The 20,979-nt window shown below is 44.7% G+C and overlaps 1 protein-coding gene across 1 annotated transcript in view; it reads left to right on the forward strand.

Moving 5' to 3' along the window:
- Window positions 1–20,979, forward strand: part of TDRD9 (tudor domain containing 9) — a gene marked incomplete at its 5' end in the record, with an annotated part of 108,532 nt that overhangs the window by 44,060 nt on the left and 43,493 nt on the right. Inside the window, 5 exons of the mRNA XM_079698870.1 lie at window positions 13,370–13,434; window positions 15,196–15,250; window positions 15,401–15,485; window positions 16,861–16,918; window positions 20,305–20,409. Coding sequence (XP_079554996.1) covers window positions 13,370–13,434; window positions 15,196–15,250; window positions 15,401–15,485; window positions 16,861–16,918; window positions 20,305–20,409 — 368 coding nt within the window. The remainder of the gene's footprint in view (window positions 1–13,369; window positions 13,435–15,195; window positions 15,251–15,400; window positions 15,486–16,860; window positions 16,919–20,304; window positions 20,410–20,979) is intronic.

A 20,979-nucleotide genomic window follows, 5' to 3' on the forward strand; every position in this document is an offset into this window, starting at 1 on the left:
CTACTGAGCCCATGTGCCACAACTACTGAAGTCCGGGTGCCTAGAGCCCATGCTCCGCAGCAAGAGAAGCCACCGCAATGAGAAGCCCGCGCACCGCAACGAAGAGTAGCCCCCGCTCACTGCAACTAGAGAAAGCCCACGTGCAGCAACAAAGACCCAACACAGGCAAAAATAAATAAATAAATAAATAAATAAGTAGAAAGATAAAACCAAAAGCTAATAAAAATCTTTAAAAAAAAAAAAAAGGAAGTCATGTCAGTCAAGTCACTCACAGTTCTAAGGTAAAACTTAAAGGACCACATTAGGAGAAACTGTTGAAAGCCTTTCTTTGCCTTTGTTTCCATTTACTGTAAAGATATATTCCCGATTCTAAGCAGTCTCCCATTATAATCCAGACGTTTTTTCATTTAGCTGGCTCTTTGAAACCTAGAACATACTTATTTTCCCTTCAGGACAATTTTAGGTTACAAGTGGTAGTTAGAGTCTTTAATTTTCTAAATATTATACCATATTAAGACTTTTTACTGTGCTCATTTTGCTACAGCTCATAAATACCATTTATATATTGGGACAACAAACAGAATATAGATTCCACCTCATCATAGTAACCAGCACTGGGTTGCTGGGAAAGCTGCTCTCTTATAGGCCCTAGACACACACAGACATGGTATTTCTCTTCTTTCAGTTGTTAGTTGTGTAACATAAACATACAGAAAGTGTCAAGGTATTCATTGTCTTACACTCCTAGTGAACAGTACCTTGCAGTGAGGTGGCTGTATTCTGTGCCTTCAGAATAGATTTCCTGCCAGACATTTCACTTCTGTGTGTTCGGATTCTGCCTCCCCCGTCTCTCCAGTGCCAGCGTCAGGGCTGTGCCAGGACCTCCACGTGTCGGGGGCTTGGGTAGTGCTTGACACGTGAGTTAGAAAATCCAAGTTACGTGCAGCTCTGTTTTCAAGCTCCCACAGTTTTTTTTAATATGATCAGTGTGTTTAGCTTTCCTCAGATATATATCATTTTATTCATCATTGTTTCATCTTAGACTTTCCTTTTTTTACTTTTTCTAATTTCTTAAGTAACTTTATTGAGGTATAATTTACATATATTAAATGCACCCATTTTTTATTGTCTTTCAATATTTTATGATATTTTCCCATAATATTCTGGCTTCTCTTATTATGGTGAGAGGTTACCTTTTGGTTCAGCTGTTCCTTGTAGGTAAATCTGCCTTTGCCTGGTTAGCTTTCAGCCTCCTTCCTTGTCTTTGTCCTGTGGTTTGACTGCTGTGAATAGGTGTGGCGGTCTTTTCATTGATCTTGCTTGAGGTTCAGTGGACTCAGGGAGTCTGAATGGTGGTGGCTTGGGTGCTGCCCAGCAACCTCTCAGCCAGTGGTATACACTGATGCTCTCACCTGAGCCATTGGTACATTAGTGAGGTTCTGATTTTATCACTTGTCCTTATTATTCTCTGAGATTGTTCTATAAAGAGGACTTTTCCTTTTATTACCCTGCCTCTTTTCTCCTTATCTCTCTCTCTTCATGTCACAGTGGACTCGTGGATTTTTTTTTCCTTTTAAATAGATTTTATTTTTTAGAGCAGTTTTAGGTTCAAGGCAGAACTGAGCAGAAAGTACAAATAGTTCCTGTATACCCCCTCTCCTGCAGATGCACAGCCTCCCCGCCTATGGAGTCTCCTGCCAGAGTAGCACATTTGTTACAATTGACACATCATTATCACTCAGAGACTATAGTTCAGGGTTCACTCTTAACCCTGAAGATTCCTAGAAATCCTCTGTGCTTGACCTGTTCATCCCTTCCTCCTCCATAACCTCTGGCAATCACTGACCTTTTACTGTCTCCATGGTTTTGCCTTTTCCAGAATGTCATAGAGTTGGGATCGTACATATTGCAGCTTTCAGATTGGCTTCTTTCACTTAGAAATAAGCAGTTAAAGTTCCTCCATGTCTTTTCAGGGCTTTTTAGTGCTGAATCATATTTCATCATCTGGATGCACCACAGTCTGTTTACCTGTTCACCTACTGAAGGACATCTTGGTTGCTTTCAAGTTTTGGCAATTGTGAATAAATCCACTATAAACATCCAAGTGCAGGTTTTTGTGTGGATGTAAGTTTTCATTTCATTTGAGAAATACCAATGAGTGCATTTGTTAGATCATATGGTAAGAGTATGTTTAGTTTTGTAAGAAACTGTGAAATGGTGCTCCAAAGTGGCTGCACCGTTTTGCATTCCCACCAGCAATGAACAAGAGTTCCTGTTGCTCCACATCCTCACGAGCATTTGCTGCTGTCAGTGTTCTGACAGTTCTAATAGGTATGCAACGGTATCTTGTTTTAATTTGCATTTCCCTGATGACATATGTTGTGGAGCATCTTTTCATAGGTTTATTTGACATCTGTGTGTCTTATTTGGTGATGTGTTTTTTCAGGGCTTTTGCCCATTTTTTACTTGGACTGTTCATATTCTTATTGTTGAGTTCTAAGAGCATTTTATATATATTTAGGATAACAGGTCTTTTATTATATATGTGTTTTGCAAATGTTTCCTCTTAGTCTGTGGTTTGTCTTCTCATTCTTGTGAGACTTACGGATTTTATTTATTTAAAGTGTCAAAGTTAATTATAATCAGTTTTATTTTTTTAACAATCAGTTGTCCAAAATTTGGCCAGTGGGAGCCTTTGGTAAATTGGCTCCTGTATTACTTGACATGACTTCCTTAGTTTTGGGGCATTTATTTGCTTTCTGGCACAAGGTGTTCCAAGCCATTCATCTTGTTCTTTCCCTGCACTAGACCAAGAATCATTTCTCCAAGGAACTGATTCTTGTAGTGAGGAATGTTTTTAGAAAATAGGATTTGGATTCTAAGTGTGCTCATTGCTACTGGGATGTCTGTCATTGCTTCTAAGTCTTTTCAGTGGTTATAGCTGGAAATGTATTATTTATTTATTTTATTGAAGTATAGTTGATTTACAATGTTGTGTTAGTTCCGGGTGTACAGCAAAGTGATTCGTGTATATATATATAATATATATATATATATATGTATGTATGTATGTATGTATGTATGTATTTATTTATTTATTTATATTCTTTTTAAGATTCTTCCCCATTATAGGTTATATTCCACTGGAGTAATATCTCATTGTATATATGTACCACATCTTCTTTATCCATTCATCTGTCAGTGGACATTTAGGTTGTTTCCATGTCTTGGCTATTTGAATAGTCTGCTATGAACATAGGGATGCATGTATCTTTTTTTTTTTTTTTTTTTTGCGTTATGCGGGCCTCTCAGTGCTGTGGCCTCTCCCGTTGCGGAGCACAGGCTCCGGACACGCAGGCTCAGCGGCCATGGCTCACGGGCCCAGCTGCTCAGTGGCACGTGGGATCTTCCCGGACTGGGGCATGAACCCGTGTCCCCTGCATCGGCAGGCGGACTCTCAACCACTGCGCCACCAGGGAAGCCCCTCATGTATCTTTTTGAATTATAGTTTTGTTCAGATATATGCCCAGGAGTGGGATTGCTCTATCATATGGTAATTCTATTTTTAGTTATTGAAGGAACCTCCATACTGTTCTCTGTAGTGGCTGCATCAACTTACATTCCCATTAACAGTGTAGGAGGGTTCCCTTTTCTCCACACCCTCTCCAGCATTTGTTATTTGTAGACTTTTTAATGATTGCCATTCTGACCGGCGTGAGGTGGTACCTCATTGTAGTTTTGACTTGCATTTCTCTAATAATTAGCAATGTTGAACATTTTTTCATGTGCCTGTTGCACATCTGTATGTCTTCTTTGGAAAAATGTCTATTTGGAAATGTCTCTTTCTGCCTATTCTTTGTTTTTTTGGTAATTTTTTTAACTGTCATACATGAAATGATATTTCAACTCAAATTTAATATTGTTCTTTTCTTAGCTTTTCTTTTATATGTTTGTTACTGAACCAAACTTGGGTCTGCTCACCCATGTGCAGTAAAGCCAATCCACTGACACTGGTTGTGGTGAAGAAAAGTGCAGGGTTTATTGCAGGCGCCAAGCAAGGAGTCCAGGCAGCTAATGCTCAAAAAGCCCAAACTCCTTGAAAGCCTTTAAAGGCTTTTAAAGACAGGTTTTTAAAGACAGGGTGAGGGAGAGTTGTGGGGTGCCTGATCAGCTCGTGGACGCTCATCTGACTGGTTGTTGATGAGGTAATAGGGAGTCAACATCCTCAGCCTTCTGGTTCCAACTGGTCGGGGGTCTACAGGCTTGTGGTCACCCATGCAGTTAACTTCTTCCACCTGGTGGGGGTTTCAGTATCTGCAAAACAGCTCAAAGGATGTGGCTCAGAATAGTACCTGTTTCCCTTGAGGAGGAACTAAAGGTCCTTGACTTTGTTTAATGGCTAAGCTATTATTATTTTGTCTTGCTTGACTGTTTTCCTTTGTTTCTGCATTTTCTCACTTCTCTGATTAAATTTGCTCTTTGGAACTCTCAGAAGGCCTAGGAGGCTAAAGTTTTTCTACAAATAAGAGGCAGGTGGAGGACATGGTGTGTGGGAGGGGTGGTTTCTGTCCTGGGAAGGCCCCATAGGGTCCTGCTTGATTACATTTTTAGTGCTTTTTTTTTTTTTTTTAACATCTTTATTGGAGTATAATTGCTTTACAATGGTGTGTTAGTTTCTGCTTTATAACAAAGTGAATCAGTTATACATATACATATGTTCCCATATGTTCCCTCTTGCGTCTCCCTCCCTCCCACCCTCCCTATCCACCCCTCCAGGCAGTCACAAAGCACCGAGCTGATCTCCCTGTGCTATGCAGCTGCTTCCCACTAGCTATCTACCTTATGTTTGGTAGTGTATATATGTCCATGCCTCTCTCTCGCTTTGTCACAGCTTACCTTTCCCCCTCCGCATATCCTCAAGTCCATTCTCTAGTAGGTCTGTGTCTTTATTCCTGTCTTACCCCTAGGTTCTTCATGACATTTTTTTCTTAAATTCCATATATATGTGTTAGCATATGGTATTTGTCTTTCTCTTTCTGACTTACTTCACTCTGTATGACAGACTCTAGGTCTATCCACCTCATTACAAATAGCTCAATTTCATTTCTTTTTATGGTTGAATAATATTCCATTGTATATATGTGCCACATCTTCTTTATCCATTCATCCAATGATGGACACTTAGGTTGTTTCCATCTCTGGGCTATTGTAAATAGAGCTGCAATGAACATTTTGGTACATGACTCTTTTTGAATTATGGTTTTCTCAGGGTATATGCCCAGTAGTGGGATTGCTGGGTCATATGGTAGTTCTATTTGTAGTTTTTTAAGGAACCTCCATACTGTTCTCCATAGTGGCTGTACCAATTCACATTCCCACCAGCAGTGCAAGAGTGTTCCCTTTTCTCCACACCCTCTCCAGCATTTATTGTTTCTAGATTTTTTGATGATGGCCATTCTGACTGGTGTGAGATGGTACCTCATTGTAGTTTTGATTTGCATTTCTCTAATGATTAATGATGTTGAGCATTCTTTCATGTGTTTGTTGGCAGTCTGTATATCTTCTTTGGAGAAATGCCTATTTAGGTCTTCTGCCCATTTTTGGATTGGGTTGTTTTTTTTTGTTATTGAGCTGCATGAGCTGCTTATAAATTTTGGAGATTAATCCTTTGTCAGTTGCTTCATTTGCAAATATTTTCTCCCATTCTGAGGGTTGTCTTTTGGTCTTGTTTATGGTTTCCTTTGCTGTGCAAAAGCTTTTAAGTTTCATTAGGTCCCATTTGTTTATCTTTGTTTTTATTTCCATTTCTCTGGGAGGTGGGTCAAAAAGGATCTTGCTGTGATTTATGTCATGGAGTGTTCTGCCTGTGTTTTCCTCTAAGAGTTTGATAGTTTCTGGCCTTACATTTAGGTCTTTAATCCATTTTGAGCTTATTTTTGTGTATGGTGTTAGGGAGTGATCTAATCTCATACTTTTACATGTACCTGTCCAGTTTTCCCAGCACCACTTATTGAAGAGGCTGTCCTTTCTCCACTGTACATTCCTGCCTCCTTTATCAAAGACAAGGTGACCATATGTGCGTGGGTTTATCTCTGGACTTTCTATCCTGTTCCATTGATCTTTCTGTTTTTGTGCCAGTACCATACTCTCTTGATTACTGTAGCTTTGTAGTATAGTCTGAAGTCAGGCAGCCTGATTCCTCCAGCTCCGTTTTTCGTTCTCAAGATTGCTTTGGCTATTCGAGGTCTTTTGTGTTTCCATACAAATTGTGAAATTTTTTGTTCTAGTTCTGTGAAAAATGCCAGTGGTAGTTTGATAGGGATTGCATTGAATCTGTAGATTGCCTTGGGTAGTAGAGTCATTTTCACAATGTTGATTCTTCCAATCCAAGAACATGGTATATCTCTCCATCTATTTGTATCATCTTTAATTTCTTTCATCAGTGTCTTATAATTTTCTGCATACAGGTCTTTTATCTCCTTAGGTAGGTTTATTCCTAGATATTTTATTCTTTTTGTTGCAGTGGTAAATGGGAGTGTTCTCTTGATTTCACTTTCAGATTTTTCATCATTAGTGTATTGGAATGCCAGAGATTTCTGTGCATTAATTTTGTATCCTGCTACTTTACCAAAACTTTCCCTCTGCTATATTTTGGAAGAGTTTGAGAAGGATGGGTGTTAGCTCTTCTCTAAATGTTCGATAGAATTCACCTGTGAAGCCATCTGGTCCTGTGCTTTTGTTTGTTGGAAGATTTTTTTTTTTTTTTTTTTTTTTTTTGCAGTACACGGGCCTCTCACTGTTGTGGCCTCTCCCGTTGCGGAGCACAGGCTCCGGACGCGCAGGCTCAGCGGCCATGGCTCACGGGCCTAGCTGCTCCGCAGCATGTGGGATCTTCCCGGACCGGGGCACGAACCCGTGTCCCCTGCATCGGCAGGCGGACTCTCAACCACTGCGCCACCAGGGAAGCCCTGTTGGAAGATTTTTAATCACAGTTTCAATTTCAGTGCTTGTGATTGGTCTGTTTATATTTTCTATTTTTTCCTGGTTCAGTCTCAGAAGTTTGTGCTTTTCTAAGAATTTGTCCATTTCTTCTAGGTTGTCCATTTTATTGGCATATAGGTGCTTGTAGTAATCTCTCATCATGATCCTTTGTATTTCTGCAGTGTCATTGTTACTTCTCCTTTTTCATTTCTAATTCTGTTGATTTGAGTCTTCTCTTTTTTTTTCTTCATGAGTCTGGCTAATGGTTAATCAATTTTGTTTATCTTCTCAAAGAACCAGCTTTTAGTTTTATTGATCTTTGCTATTGTTTCCTTCATTTCTTTCTCATTTATTTCTGAGCTGATCTTTATGATTTCTTTCCTTCTGCTAACTTTGGGGTTTTTTTTTTCTTGTTTGTCTAATTGCTTTAGGTGTAAGGTTGGGTTGTTTATTTGAGATGTTTCTTGTTTCTTGAGGTCGGATTGTATTGCTGTAAACTTCCCTCTTAGAACTGCTTTTGCTGCGTCCCATAGGTTTTGGGTTGTCGTGGTTTCATTGTCATTTGTTTCTAGGTATTTTTAAATTTCCTCTTTGATTTCTTCAGTGATCTCTTGGTAATTTAGTAATGTATTGTTCAGCCTCCATGTGTTTGTATTTTTTATAGTTTTTTCCTGTAATTGATATCTAGTCTCATAGCATTGTGGTCGGAAAAGATACTTGATATGATTTCCATTTTCTTAAATTTACCAAGGCTTGATTTGTGACCCAAGATATGATCTATCCTGGAGAATGTTCGATGAGCACTTGAGAAGAAAGTGTATTCTGTTGTTTTGGGATGGAATGTCCTATAAATATCAATTAAGTCCATCTTGTCTAATGTGTCATTTAAAGCTTGTGTTTCCTTATTCATTTTCATTTTGTATGATCTGTCCATTGGTGAAAGAGGGGTGTTAAAGTCCCATACTGTTACAGTGTTACTGTTGATTTCCCCTTTTATGGCTCTTAGCATTTGTCTTATGTTTTGAGATGCTCCTATGTTGGGTGCATAAATATTTACAATTGTTATATCTTCTTCTTGGATTGATCCGTTGATCATTATGTAGTGTCCTTCTTTGTCTCTTGTAATGGTCTTTATTTTGAAGTCTATTTTGTCTGACATGATGCTACTCCACCTTTCTTTTGATTTCCATTTGCATGGAATATCTTTTTCCATCCCTTCACTTTCAGTCTGTATATGTCCCTGGTTCTGAAGTGGGTCTCTTGTAGACAGCCTATATACAGGTCTTGTTTTTGTATCTATTCAGTCAGTCTGTGTCTTTTGGTTGGAGCATTTAATCCATTTACATTTAAGGTAATTATCGATATGTATGTTCCTATTACCATTTTCTTAATTGTTTTGGGTTTGTTGTTTTAGGTGTTTTCCTTCTCTTGTGTTTCCTGCCTAGAGAAGTTCCTTTAGCATTTGTTGTAAGGCTGGTTTGGTGGTGCTGAATTTTCTTAACTTTTGCTTGTCTGTAAAGGTTTTAATTTCTCCATCAAATCTGAATGAGATCCTTGCTGGGTAGAGTAATCTTGGTTGTAGGTTTTTCTCCTTCATCACTTTAAATATGTCCTGCCAGTCCCTTCTGGCTTGCAGAGTTTCTGCTGAAAGATTAGCTGTTAACCTTATGGGGATTCCCTTGTATGTTATTTGTTGCTTTTCCCTTGCTGCTTTTAATATTTTTTCTTTGTATTTAATTTTTGATAGTTTGATTAATATGTATCTTGGTGTGTTTCTCCTTGGATTTATCCTGTATGGGACTCTGTGCTTCCTGGACTTGATTGACTGTTCCCTTTCCTATGTTAGGGAAGTTTTCAACTATAATCTCTTCAAATATTTTCATAGACCCTTTCTTTTTGTCTTCTTCTTCTGGGACCCCTGTAATTTGAATGTTGGTGCGTTTAATGTTGTCCCAGAGGTCTCTGAGACTGTCCTCAGTTCTTTTCATTCTTTTTTCTTTATTCTGCCCTGCAGTAGTTATTTCCACTGTTTTATCTTCCAAGTCACTTACCCGTTCTTCTGCCTCAGTTATTCTGCTATTGATTCCTTCTAGAGAATTTTTAATTTCACTTATTTTGTTGTTCATCATTGTTTGCTCTTTAGTTCTTCTATGTCCTTGCTAAACGTTTCTTGTATTTTCTCCATCCTGTTTTCAAGATTTTGGATCATCTTTACTATCATTACTCTGAATTCTTTTTCAGGTGGACTGTCTATTTCCTCTTCATTTGTTAGGTCAGGTGGGTTTTTACCTTGCTCCTTCATCTACTGCATAGTTCTCCGTCTTCTCATTTTGTTTAACTTACTGTGTTGGGGGTCTCTTTTTCTCAGGCTGCAGGTTCGTAGTTCCCATTGTTTTTGGTGTCTGCCCCCAGTGGGTGAGGTTGCTTCAGTGGCTTGTGTAGGCTTTCTGGTGGAGGGGACTGGTGCCTGTGTTCTGGTGGGTTGGGCTGGATCTTGTCTTCCTCGTGGGCAGGGCTGCATCCGGTGGTGTTTTGGGGGGTGGGTCTGTGAACTTAGTATGATTTTAGGCAGCCTCTCTGCTAATGGGTGCGGTTGTATTCCTGTCTTGCTAGTTGTTTGGCATGGGGTGTCCAGTACTGGAGCTTGCTGGCCTTTGGGTGGAGCTGGGTCTTAGCGTTGAGATGGAGATCTCTGGGAGAGCCCTCGCTGATTGATATTACCTGGGGCCGGGAGGTCTCTGGTGGACCTGTGTCCTGAACTCAACTCTCCCACCTCAGAGGCTCAGGCTTGACATCAGGCCAGAGTACCAAGACCCTGTCAGCCACACGGCTGAGACGAAAAGGGAGAAAAAAAGGAAAGAAAAAAAAATTTTTAATTATTAAAATAAAAAAATAATAATAAAAAAAAGAAGAAGGAGAGCAACCAAACCAGTAAACAAACCCACCAATGATAACAAGTGCTAAAAACTAAACTAAGATCAACATAAAAATCAGAAACAAATCAGTCACAGACAGCAAACCCCAAGTCTACAGTTTCTCCCAAGTCCACTGTCTCAGTTTTGGGACGATTCGTTGTCTATTCAGGTATTCCACAGATGCAGGGTACATCAAGTTGATTGTGGAGATTTAATCCACTGCACCTCAGGCTGCTGGGAGAGATTTCCCTTTCTCTTCTTTGTTCGCACAGTTGCTGGGGTTCAACTTTGGATTTGGCCCCGCCTCTGCATGTAGGTCGCCCTCAGGCATCTGTTCCCACCCAGACAGGAGGTGGTTAAAGCAGCGGCTGATTAGGGGACTATTGCTCACTCAGGCCAGGGGGAAGTGAGGGGTAAGGTACTCATAATTGTAATGTGGGGCGAGCCTGCAGTGGCAGAGGCCGCTGTGATGTTGCAACAGCCTGAGGCGCGCCGTGTGTTCTCCCGGGGAAGTTGTCCCTGGATCACGGGACCCTGGCAGTGACGGGCTGCATAGACTCCCGGCGGGTGGGGGCTGGGGGCTGGGGGGTGGATAGTGACCTGCGCTTTCACACAGGTTTTTGGGTGGCAGCAGCAGCAGCGTTAGCGTTTCATGCCTGTTTCTGGGGTCCGAGCTGATAGCCGCGGCTCACACCCATCTCTGGAGCTTGCTTAGGCGGTGCCCTGCCTTCTGTGGGTGGACAGGGAAGGAATCCCCTCTCTTGCGCACCCCGAAACAGTGGTCTCTTGCCTCTTAGGCAGGTCCAGACGTTTTCGCAGACTCCCTCCTGGCTAGCTGTGATGCACTAGCCCTCTCAGGCTGTCTTCATGCAGCCAACCCCAGTCTTCTCCCTGGGATCTGACCTCCGAAGCTCGAGCCTCATCTCCCAGCCCCCACCTGCCCCTGGGCGGGTGAGCAGACAAGCCTCTCGGGCTGCTGAGTGCTGGTCGGCACCGATCCTCTGTGCAGGGATCTCTCCGCTTTGCCCTCTGCACCCTGTTGCTGCGCTCTCCTCCGTGGCTCCGAAGCTTCCCCCCGCCACGCCCCGTCTCCGCCAGTGAAGCGTCTTCCTAGTGTGTGGAAACTTTTCCTCCTTCACAGCTCCCTCCCAGAGGTGCAGGTCCCGTCCCTCTTCTTTCTTCTCTGTTTTTCCTTTTTTCTTTTGCCCTACCGAGGTACATGAGGAGTTTCTTGCCTTTTGGGAGGTCTGAGGTCTTCTGCCAGGGTTCAGTAGGTGTTCTGTAGGGGTTGTTCCACGTGTAGATGTATTTCTGATGTGGAAGGAAGGTGATCTGCATGTCTTACTCCTCTGCCATCTTGAAGGTCCCCAACAATTGATTTTTGTTTATTGATCTTATATTCTGCAACTTTGTTGAACTCATTTATTAGTTCTAGGAGGATTCCTTAGGGTTTCTGTATATAAGATCATGTCATCTATTGAATAAAGATAGTTTTATTTCTTCTTTTCCAATCTGGATGCCTTGTATTTCTTTTTCTTGCCTAACTGCCCTGGCTAGAACCTCCAGTACATTGTTGAAAAGAAGTGTCAAATGTGGATGCCCTTGTCTTGTTACTGATCATAGGGGGAAAACATCCATCTTTCACTGTTAGGTTATCATGTTTGCTGAGGGCTTTTTGTAGATGACCTTCATCAGGTTGAGAAAGTTTACTTCTATTTCTAGTTTGTTGAGTGTTCTTTTTTTAATTAATTAATCACTTTATTTATTTATTTATTTATTTATTTATTTTGGCTGCATTGGGTCTTTGTTGCTGTGCATGGGCTTTCTCTAGTGGCAGCGAGTGGGGGCTATTCTTCGTTGCAGTGTGCGGGCTTCTCATTGTGTTAGCTTTTCTTGTTGTGGAGCATGGGCTCTAGAGTGCAGGCTCAGTAGCTGTGGAGCACGGGCTTAGTTCCTCCGCAGCATGTGGGGTCTTCCTGGACCAGGGCTCAAACCCGTGTCCCCTGCATTGGCAGGCGGATTCTTAACCACTGAGCCACCAGGGAAGTCCTGCTGAGTGTTTTTTAAATGAAAGCGTGTTAGATTTTGTTAGATGATTTTTGTCTATTGAGATAATCATGTGCTTTTTGTCTTTATTTATTTTTTAGATGTTAAATCAACTTTGCATCCCTTGGATAAATCCCACTTGGTCATGGTGTATACTTCTTTCTATATGTTGCTGGATTTGGTTTACTTAGTATTTTGTTGAGGATTTTTACATTCATATTCTTAAGGTATTGGTCTGTAGTTTTCTTATGTCTGTCTGGTTTTGGTATCAGGGTAATACTGGCCTCATAAAATGAGTTGGGAAATGTTCTGTTTTTTTGGAAGAGTTTGTGAAGAATTGGTATTACTTCTTTGACTGTTTTTTGGAATTCAGCTGTGAAGCCATTGGGGTCTGGGCTTTCTTTATGGGTAGTTTTAAAATTCCTAATTCAATCTTGTTGTTTGTTATAGATCTATTCAGATTGTCTGTTTTTTTCGTGGGTCAGTGTCAGTAGTTTGTGTCTTTTTAGGACTAGTAGCAATGTCTTCTCTTTCATTTCTGATTGTAGTATATGGACTCTCTCTTTTTCTTTTGGTCAAACTAGGTAGATTTGTCAATTTGTTGATCTTTTCAAAGAGCTAGGTTTTTGTTTTTCTGTTGTTTTTCTTTTTCTATTTCATTGATTTCCACTCTAATCTTTATTTTTTTCTTGGAACAGTCAAGAAACAATCCATGCTGTGCCTGGGAACAGTAACTGCAAAGAAAGAGGAGGGGGTGAGAGGGGTAAACTAGTAACTGCAGCTCTGTGGCTCTTTGTCCCCTGTTTGTTCTTGTCACGGTCTTACTGCTGAACTGAAGGGGCTGATTTCCTTGTTTCTTGTCTGTCTCTCTAGCTAGAATGTAAGCTCCAAAGAGTGGGGACCTTGTCTGTCTTTCTGCTGTGCCTGCCTGCATGGAGGAGGGCCTGGCACAGGGGAGGGGCTCAAGGGTTTGTGGAGGAGCAAAAGTTCTGACTTCACACAACATAAATATGTTGATAGCAGCAGGGAGGCGAGAGGACAGTTTGAGATCTTGGTCTATAAAAGTGCTTTCTAATGATAGTTTGGATTCCTTAGAGTTTAAGTTTTGTTAGTAGTAGTTTTTCTAAATGTTTTGTATTTTGAGGTTCTGGGTTACAGTAACTGAATTTCAAAGAAGACTTTTCCGGATAGTGAGTTTTTATGGGAGAAAGTAGTCAAGAGGCTTGGGGTCCCTTGGGTGATCCTGGGGCTTTGGACAGTGTCTCACGTCCTGGGTCCTCTGTGTTTTCTTATGTAAAAGAAGGAATATTATACTCGATGATCTAGATGTAAGAACCTTTTAGGGTCAGGAGCCATAATATGAGGATTCTGGAAAAACAATGGCTACTTAGCCTTGATTAATATTTGTGCACTTCACATTTTAACAGGACCAAGACCTGGTCGGTCACCCCATTTGTGTCAGAGCGGAGCAGTGTGTTGTTGTTTTTGCCAGGTGAGTGTCATTCCTTCGTGATCTAGAATCTGCGCTGGATGGAGACTAGTTTGTGTCTCGCACATATTGTGAAAAATGGTATTTGTTGTGCGGGTTTATTCTTTTTAGACTCTGGGAATGCGAATAATTGTGATTTTAGGTTTGACTTCTTACTATAACTTTTGTGTTGCTAAAAACATAGATAATGAACAGTTTAACTTTTTGAGGGCAGTCTGACCCCCTTCAGAAAAAATTGGCTATGTTAAATTTGCTATTTCATATATATGGTTATAAATGTGAAGTAATTGTCATCAATCTGTATTTAAAGTTTATTTAATAATAATATCATTATTGTAATACCATGAAAATCATCAAGGTAGCCCTTGAGTTCCTTTTTCTTCAGTATTTGACAAAATAATCTCTTAAGATACTTAAAGATTAATTTTTGTTAAATTGTACTTTTTCAAAATGATGATTTTGATTTTTTAATCAAGTGGTGTAGCTTGATGAAACCTTATGAAAATAATTCATGTATTTTTTGTTGTTGGAAGGTAATATGTAGAACATATGAGTATTTGTGCTAATTGTGGTGGAGAACAAAAAGCATGAATAAAAGTAACATTTTACTTTGGAATGCAACATGAGAGTTTAAAACTTTGATCATGTTTTGCTTAGGTTGATACAGATTAGTTTTATATCCAGAAAACAAGTATTAGCTGACAGTGGTATGGAGTTGCATTTGTCCCAATAAATATTTGTCAGTGATTGCTGTGTGCATAAGATTGTATCAAGGAAGAAATGACCAAAATAGAGTCAGGGCAGTACTGTCTTAAGAACACCTGATGTGAAATAAATGCTTTCTAACTGCTAAACATTGCCTGAATAAAATATGTATAAATGATATTTCACAGTTTAGTTTGTTGTTTTTCTTTTATGTGTTTATGTGAGTTCATTTGACAATACATTTATTTCATTAATTGATCTTTTGGGAATGGTTCTGTGTTAGTTTTTTTAGGGCTGCTGTAACAAAGTGCTATAAACCAGAAGGCTTAGAACAAGAGAAATTTATTTTTTCACTCTGCTGGAGACTAGAAGTTCAAAATCAAGGTGTCAGCAGGACCCTGCTCCCGCTGAGGCTCTGGGCAGAATCCTTCCTTGACTCTTCCCAGCTTCTCTTGGCTGTCAGTCTTTAGCCCTCCTGGGCTTGTGGCTGCAGTACTTCTATCTCTGCCTTGATTGTTACATGGCGTTTTCTGTTTGGGTGTCTTCTTACGAGGACACCAGTCCTTTTGGAATAAAGGCCTATTTTTCTCCACTGTGACCTCATCTTAACTAATTATATCTGCAGTCATGCTTTATTTACAAATATGAACCTTATGAAAAAAGTTTAAAAACGTCTCTGTGACCAAGACTTTTTAAATATTATTTTTTGGTTGTACAATTTTGCATAATCAAAGTAGGACATTTGGAAAACCAGTGGGGGGACTCGAGAGGAATGTAAAATTACTCATCTCATATGGCCAGCACTCACAGGCAGTCATTGCTGTGGAAAGGAAAACATAGAAAGAATATGGTTTTTCTCATATTTTTGAGTTACTGGTAGTCAGTGTCATTAGGCATTTTTCACTTGTAATTCTGATATATTTAGGTGAAGAGGATAAAAGTCAGGTAAAATGAATTGGTCGAAGCCGTATTTATAAAAGATGTCGTCTTAAGTTAAAGGTTGTTTTTTAGAAATAAATACAAATCTTTTTTTCCCCCTCCACTTTTTTTCTTCCCTAGGTCTGGGTGAAATAAACTATATGCATGAACTTCTCACAAACATGGTTCATAAAAGGTGTGTTTAAAATGATATTGTTGTATTTTTACTTGTAAAGCATTGTATTGTTTCTAGCTTAAATAATTTTAATGATCTCAATGCGTAGTGATTCATTTTCATATATATCTACTCTTTATGGATATTTTATTTCATTTACTTCTTTCTTAGGTTACTGGTCTATCCACTCCATTCAAGTGTGAGTTTGGAAGAACAGAATAACGTGTTTTCAAGTCCAGTGCCTGGGTACAGAAAGGTAGGACAGCTGGGAGACCAGTTCTGAGCACTTAGGTACATTTTCCTTAGAGACTCTGCTAATGAGAAGTGCTGACATTCCAGCTGTTTGTGCGATATGTTCTGTAGCTGGTGGTTAGTCACCTAAACAAGCACTTGCCTGATAAGCCAAGTATGTTATTTCATTTTGTTTTTATTTTATAAATCAGTTTGCTAAGGTTTTTTATTTCCTCAGCCTCAGGACATTATTTCTAGTGGATTTCAGTGCCTCTTACCCCCAGCAGTTCTCAAACTGTGGGACTGTTCTCTTGTCCCTGGCACTGCTCTGGGGATTTTGGTTAGAACCCACATTCTTAGTCCTGGTTTAAGAGTATTTCTTTAATTTTCTTCTTTATGTGTGAATGATGGGATTGTCTTATCACAACCCTTCTAGTGCTGCTTGAGATCATCAGGGACCCCAGGCATGCGGCCCAGCCCCCTTGATTCCAGTGAGAAGGTTCTGCATCTCTAGGGGTCGCCTAGACCTTGCATGGCAACTCAGGGCTCTTACGTACTGCAGACCTTCCTGGGAACTTTAGCCTGGTTGTGCTCTGTGCCCCTGGGTAATTCTAAGACCCCCTGAAGCTATCATATCTGAGGTCAGGGAGAGCTGTCTTTGCCCTGTTTCTTGCCTGCTGCTTTTATGAACCTTCTGTGTTGCATGGGCCTGGTTTTCTGTACATCAGGGGCTTCCACGGGACCCCTGGAATGATTCCACCAGGAAAAGGCTGTATCTTAACCTTGAGGTGTAGGGGTTAAGAGCATGCGTGGGGAGTTGGACAGGTGACACAGGTCTCTGTCCCCTGTAGGCGTGTCCTCTGAGCACGTCACTTCTCAGACTTAATTTTACTGTTGGAAAGTAGAGTCGATGATATTTACCTTGCAGAGCTGTTAGGAAGGTTAATTATAATAATATATGTCTGTACTTAAATTGTGGTAGTGCTACAGTGCCTGACACGAAGTAGGTGTCCAATGATTGGGTGCTGGTACTACAGGTAATAGCTACTACTTATTGAGCACTTGGTTCACGCCTGGAGCAGTTCTAAGCATTTCACGTTTATCAACTCAAGTAATAGGGAAGATCTTATCGTTATCTCCATTTTATAGATGAGAAAACTGAGGTTAAGTAGTCCAGGGTCCTATGCTGGGGTGGAGCAGCGCTGGGGTTCAGAGCAGGTTTGGCTGCTGAGCCCGCACTCTACTGACTCCTCCTCCTCGTCCCCCGCCCCCAGGACCCTTGACTAACTGTGACTTCTGTCTAAAATAGAAAAAATGGCTAATTTCAGCATTTGAGCCCAGCACCTCATGATTTCCTGTATATAGTGAGCATGTCAGATTCTTCTTTTGATGTTTGATAGATCATTCTGTCCACCAACATTGCGGAGAGTTCTGTCACGGTTCCAGACGTCAAATATGGTGAGATCCTGCTGTTTTCCTCACAACGTAAACCATAGTATTTGTAGCCTGTGTGTCCCTCAGGAGTTGTTCTTCCCCGTCTCTTCCCTGTCTCTTGCCCTGTTCTGGAGGAGAGAATGTAGGAAAGTGGGTTCCGAAGTTCCTCCTGGACTTCTCTCTCCCCCGCCCTCCTCTGAGCTCACGTGTCCGTTCAGCCGGGCAACCTCTGCGGCGCGGCTACTCACACACACAGGAAGCGATCGGGGGCGTCCTCGGGGCGCCGTGGGCAGTAGGACAGCTTTGGGGCTGCCCCCGCTGGACACAGTGACTGGAGGGAGGGGCCCGAGTCCGCCCCGTTGCTGCAGGTCGTTGAGAAAGACACCACGTCAGCTCGGGGTGAGGCCGGTCGTAGTCTGGTCTCCCACGTGTGTGTCCTTGATGACGTTGTGAGGTTGCGTTAATTCACGTTCGGGAGCCTGCCGCTTGCCGGGCGCCGTTCCCGGTGGCAGGCAGGTAGGCGTACGGGGCGAGGGAGGCGTGTTGTCTTCGGGGGGAGAGCCAGGCGGTTAGCAGGGGAAACAATAGGTGCAATTTCAGGTCGAGGTAGATGTTATGTAGGGAAATAAGTCAGAGAAAGGGGTTACAGTTAATTGGGTAAATGACCTTTTAGACGGGGCGATGTGGGAACACCTCTGTGAGGACGTGACAGCTGAGGAAGGCGTGACTTGGGTGAGGAGTGAGCGTGGGAGAGGCGGGACAGCGTGGGGAGCAGCTGCGAGGAGCAGCAAGGTGGCCAGTGTGGCTGGGACAGGTCAGCCGGCGCCACGGCAGCGCTCCGTCTGTGCCAGCGGCCGTCCAGGTGCTGCGGGGACAGTGCACAAACAGGCGAGGCTCCCTTCTCCTGACACATGGGGAGGCGGGTGTTGACACGCAGGCGATCAGTTAGACAGCCACCCACGTGCCGCCAGGTGGACTGCGGCATGTCCAGAGGAAGAGGTGGGGGAGGGGGCAGCGGCCAGTGGGGGGCATCTGCGGGAAGGGCGTTTCTGTAGAAGGGACGGGAGGCGCCAAGTCCCTGAAGGAAGAGCGCGGGACAGCCGGGAGGCCGGGCGAGCTGGACGGGGCGAGGTCAGGGGGGTCCCGGGCACCAGGGCACCAGCGGAGGCCGCCAGGGCATCGGAGACTCCAGCTTTTCCCGAGGGAGCCGGGGACGTCAGCGACTTGTGAGGGAGGAACGACGGCGCGTCAGGTCCGCTCGACAGCCTGTGGGGGGCGTGTTGGGGGGGAGACGGAGACGAGGCCGAGGAGAGGGCGGGAGGGAGTGGGTGCCTTAGGAGGGGAGCCTGGGGGGCAGAGGCGGCGGCGGCCGTTCCTTGCGCAGCCTGTGGGGATTTGACTTGCTGAGGGGTCAGGTGCAGCGCTTTCGCGGCTCGTGGTGACTCCCCGCCGTGCGCCCCACCCCCGGGAGTCGGCGGAGACTGGCCCGGGTTGTTGAGACGCCGGCGGATGTCCCGGGGGCGGCCTTGAGGAGGTCTGGGCCAGGGCTCCGCGCCGCCCAGGGAGCACGAGCGGGCGGTTCAAGGCGGGGAGCCCGTGGAGGCGCGGCCGGCTTGGAGGGGTCGCGGAGGGTCGGCGCCGAGGCATTGGTTGTCGTGAAGCCAGACGGTGCTCTTGAGGCAGTTTCTGTGACGGGCGGGCGGGCGGAGAGCCGGGGCAGCAGCCGGAGCGCTGGTGGGCCCAGGAGAACGTGTGTGCCAGGCGGCGCGGGGCCCAGAGGCGCAGAGGACGCGTGGGAGCCGGCGTGGGGGAGGGGCGAGGCACCTGGTGGGCGGCTTGGCCCCCATCCTGGGGAGGAGGCCGATGTGGGCGGCGGGGTGCTGCCGAGGGGGCGCAGGGTCCTCTGATGGCCTCTGCGTTCCCTGTGAGCCGGAGGCAGGGCCTCAGCTGAAAGCGAGCAGGACAGGAAGTGCCGGAGGTGTGAGGAGGCTGGATGGACTGGATGGACGGGGCAGCCTGAGTCCCGAGGGCCGCTGGCGACCGGGAGCTTAAAGGGCGCCGTCAGCCTGCAGCCCGTTTTGTTTCTCTTCTTCCCTCTCCCGCCACTTGGGCTGCGCAGTGTAGGTGGAGAGCTGTGATCAGCAGGCCTGGGGTCGAGTCAGCTGAGCAGAGCAGGGTGACGGGAGGCCAGGGGTCAAGGCAGATGTGTGGAGCGGTCACAGTGGGGGCTGGGAGCCCGTGGCTCGGTCAGGAGGGAAGGAAGGTCATTAGGCGACAGGGCGGGGACAGTTAGCAGCAGCCCTGACGTGCGCAGGTGGCAGGTCCGTTTGTAGGGTTTAAGGACTGCTGGGGGGCTTCCCTGGTGGCGCAGTGGTTGAGAGTCCGCCTGCCGATGCAGGGGACGCGGGTTCGTGCCCCGGTCTGGGAGGGTCCCACGTGCCGCGGAGCGGCTGGGCCCGTGAGCCATGGCCGCTGGGCCTGTGCGTCCGGAGCCTGTGCTCTGCAACGGGAGAGGCCACGACAGTGAGAGGCCCACATAACGCAAAAAAAAAAAAAAAAAAAAAAAAATAAGGACTGCTGGGGAAGGGTTACAGGACGGGGGGGGTGGTGGTGGTGCCAGAGAAAGATGCTTGCGATTGAGATTGGGGGGGTCAGGTAGGGCGGTGGGAAGGACATGCTGAGACAGGTGGGAGACGGGGTCTCGAAACCGAGGGCCTCGGCGCTGCCAGCACTGTTTTTATGGGAATGGAGATCCCCAAACGCTATGGCGGGAGGAGTGTTCAAGAGCCCTGGGGAGCCAGCAAGGCGGGGTGCTGGTGGTGGTGGTGTCGCAGTCAGTGAGCAGGAGGTTCCTGAGGAGGGATGCAGCGCTGAGGAGCAGGCTGAGGCCCAGGCGGGTGGGCACAGGAGCCAGCACCGCCCCCCCAGCTGCCTGCTCCCCTCCCAGGGGCCGGGAGCGCCTGTCCTTGGGAGAGCTGCAGGGGCTCCTGTCCCTGGGTTTTACAGGTGAGGACACTGCAGCACAGAGATGCTGAGCGGCTGTCCCCCCCGCCCCACCAGCGCACACATGGGATTGGGACCTGGCAGTCCCCCACTTCAGCTGTGCTTCTGTGCAGCCCCGTGAGGCCGGCCTATCGCTGCAGCCCGCGTAGGCTTGTATTATGACATGTGGGCTCTTACGGGGCATATGTTCTTTCTGCCCAGACTCCCAGGACTTAGAAGAAAGAATGTGACCCCAGCCTCCCCGTCCTAGGCAGTCGGGAATGGCCGGTGCATTTCCAGAGGCTTCTGTGTGTACACTAATTCTAAAGGCTGTGTGTTTCATAAATTGTCTTGTCGCTATACATTGTGATTGTTACACGTTTATTTCTTGCTAGCCTGGTATTTACATTCCCTTTTTTAAATGACAGTTATAGATTTTTGTTTGACTAGAACTCTGGTTTGTGATGAAGATACGAATTACCAGAGCCTGCGATTGAGTTGGGCCTCTAAAACCAGTTGTGAGCAGAGAAAAGGTAAGGCGTTTGTGTTCCAGCACAATAATAGGAGTTGGTGGCGCATTCGGGTGTCTTCTTGAACTTTTTGCTTTTTGTACGTTTAGTCTTATTCAGAGATTTCCTTTATTGGAACTGGTTTTAAGTTCTAAGCAAAAGCATTTCATACTGTCAGGCTCTCTGTTCAAATCCACGATCCTCCTCGTGTCCATTGAAGTAGGTAAGAGCCTTTGCACATACTGGATGAGCGTCCTGTCACCTTTCACAGTGACTAGTTACAGAAGCCGTGCGGGTCACTTGTTAATTGCTGCTAGTCCTTTCTCCGACTTCTCTCCAAGTTTTGATCCTTCTGGGATGATTTTTTGCTGAGCTGGCTCCACGGAGGGGTCAGCCTTTTCTGCGAGTGCACATGGTGTATTGCTGGGGAGATGAGGGTGTGGAGTCCTTTGTCGGGGCCAGGGTGTCGGGGGTGGGTGGGCGGGGCTTTGGTCACAGTGGCCGTGCAGTTGCCTGCGGGGAGTGGCCCCAGGGCACAGCCTTCTCGCCATGGACTGAGACGCAGCTTGTGATTTATGAGAGAGCCTTCAGGGA

Source organism: Hyperoodon ampullatus (genome assembly GCF_949752795.1).
Source record: "Hyperoodon ampullatus genome assembly, chromosome: 3".
In the NCBI taxonomy this organism is placed as follows: domain Eukaryota; kingdom Metazoa; phylum Chordata; class Mammalia; order Artiodactyla; family Ziphiidae; genus Hyperoodon; species Hyperoodon ampullatus.